At 33.7% G+C, this 2,377-nt stretch overlaps 1 protein-coding gene across 1 annotated transcript in view; it reads right to left on the bottom strand.

Moving 5' to 3' along the window:
- LOC102674234 (trypsin 3A1-like) overlaps positions 1-1,748 on the bottom strand; it is a gene marked incomplete at its 3' end in the record, with an annotated part of 9,261 nt that extends 7,513 nt beyond the window's left edge. The window contains exon 1 of the mRNA XM_031514712.1: positions 1,700-1,748. Coding sequence (XP_031370572.1) covers positions 1,700-1,748 — 49 coding nt within the window. The remainder of the gene's footprint in view (positions 1-1,699) is intronic.
- Between the last annotated feature and the right edge of the window lie 629 nt (positions 1,749-2,377).

Genomic DNA, 2,377 nt, shown 5'->3' with positions numbered 1-2,377 from the left:
TAATTCAGTTTTTCTTCCTTTCTTTTTTTTTTTTTTTTATTTAATTGAATCGATGCGTGAGTGAATCATTTTCAAAGATATGAACAATTTGGAAAAAAGAATATGAATTTGGATTAAGCAGGTTATTTTAATGTTTCTGAGTTTCACTCGTGCTCGTGATTATTTAAAATAAAAAGATCTGAGTAAAAGATTTTTAACTGGAATGAGCATAGCTATATTATAATGATAAAAAAGAGAAAGTTCGAAGAGACATTATTGAAACAACAATATATTATATATTGTCAAACGATGATTCAAGATGAAAATGAAAACAAAGAGATTTAAAACGAAATTGTCAATATTGGGCTAAAGGGTTGAAGCTATTGATATCGAAGCTGTGAGAATTTCCCGATAGCTCGAATCGACAAAAAAATTGGCAGTGCAATTCGAACGGAAGGAAAAGGATGCACCACGGTTCGTTTCTTTTTCCAGGCAAGATGTGTGACCAAGTCGTAAGTCCACCGTGAAAGGGCTAACGAGTGCAATCCTGAAAGACTTCTTCGTCTAACCGCCATCGCTTTTTCCCCTTGCTGCTTCCTACTACCACTTCCTGTTTCTTCTCCACCCCGAAGTCTGTCTCCCCTCCGTTCCGTTTACTCATCTTTGACCGTTTTCACTCGTCGAGCAACTTCGTCTACTGATTGTCAATATTGAAGATTTCAACGTGATTGCTATAGAACAGCTGCCATCATATAATTTCATTTCAAGACTGAGTCTTATCGACTAGAAAAGATGATATTTATTTATATTTTTCTTACATAAAAATTATTCTTATGAATTCTTCTAAGATCTGTAATAACTTTGCACAATAATATTTACTAGATTTACTTGGATAAATGTTTCAATACTTAAGGAAGCAAGCTTACTTCGTGGAATATATTACTCACAAAATTCGTGTCTATCAAAAACTTGAAGTATTATACATTATTCTTCCTGGAAGTGACCCATTGACGTAATCACCGCTCAAAGAGTTTAAAACGGTAATTTCATTCAAACTTTCACGAGCAAATATTTTCGCGACACTTTTTGAACAACCGTGTTGAAGAGAGATCTGTTGAAAATCAACACATTGCAAATCATCTTCGCTAATTTTGCGAGCATCGTTAAAAGGATAATTAAATACAAGTCAGTTAAAACGGAAATGTAAATTATGAAAAACAGCCATCTAAAAAACACGTGATTTATATAAAAACTTTCAAATTCCTATAATAGTCGCGTATATATAATATTGGATTTGAAGCCGCATCGCGGATACGTAATTAGCCTCTGCGATTGTACCAAAGTCTTCGAAGGCGCGAGGATTATCGTGAACCTGATTGCGCTCGAGCTTTGTGCCGCAATTTGGATTTTCCACTCCACCCACTTCCGCTTCCTGCCTCGATGAGACTGTGCAATACTTTCGAAGCGTCGTACAGAGTGAACTTCCTTCCTTATTAAACTGTCCAATAAATTGAATAAAATGAAACAGGAGAATCATGAGATCTCAATCTTAATTTCAATCTTTTTTGGATTGACGGATAAAGGATGAAATATCAACAATTTGACTTTAAAAAAAAAAGGGATTTATTAATATTATTACTTTATTTCATTTGTTGTTAAATTAATATCATTGGTCTTGTTATGAATTATTCCACGTTGCTTTGTTATTTCTAGAATATACTTGACAAGAGGTCCTCCATCTCAGGATCCCTAACACTTGCAGGATCCATTTAACGTAACAATCCTCTTAGTTCGTAGATTTGATTGAAATCAAGATCACTTAGATGTCTAGTATCTCAGGATCTTCTCTGCATTGGAATCAATTTGGCACCAGTGATATGGATATCTTTGATTCCAAAACGATCTATCTAAACCGAATACTCTTGATATTATAACACTTCCAGAGTATCGTCCATCATCTTTTAATAAAGTATAAATTTCTCTAAATAAAGTATTATTTTTATTATTATTATTTGCTTCAAAATTGTGTTATTCTATCGATTGAAAGATGGATAATTTTAAATTTCAAAAATTTTACGACAATCTTTTTTTTAAAAATTCCTCCCTCGTTAAATAAATTATTCATTCGAGCACATTATTCATTAAATTCCAAATGATCAAGACCAAATAAACACACGTACAGCTGCACGCGTGGCGCAGCTTGTTGCTAAAGTTTAAACAGAGTTTAAGATTCAAACTCTTATTTTGCGGTGCATCTGTTCCACAAAAGACAGAGGGAATTTATTACATTCGCAAACTCGACTCTCTGTGCGAGATGCATACTATTTTCCCTCCAACACGTACAAGCCCTAATACGTGAACGTCATAAAAAGCGTAACGGTAAAGTAATAAAAAGAAG

The sequence above is a fragment of the Apis dorsata genome, unplaced genomic scaffold, assembly GCF_000469605.1.
Source record: "Apis dorsata unplaced genomic scaffold, Apis dorsata 1.3 scaffold_1124, whole genome shotgun sequence".
Taxonomy (NCBI): Eukaryota; Metazoa; Arthropoda; class Insecta; order Hymenoptera; family Apidae; genus Apis; species Apis dorsata.
Note: the sequence above shows the minus strand (reverse complement) of the source record. Positions and strands in the feature narration are given on the sequence as shown.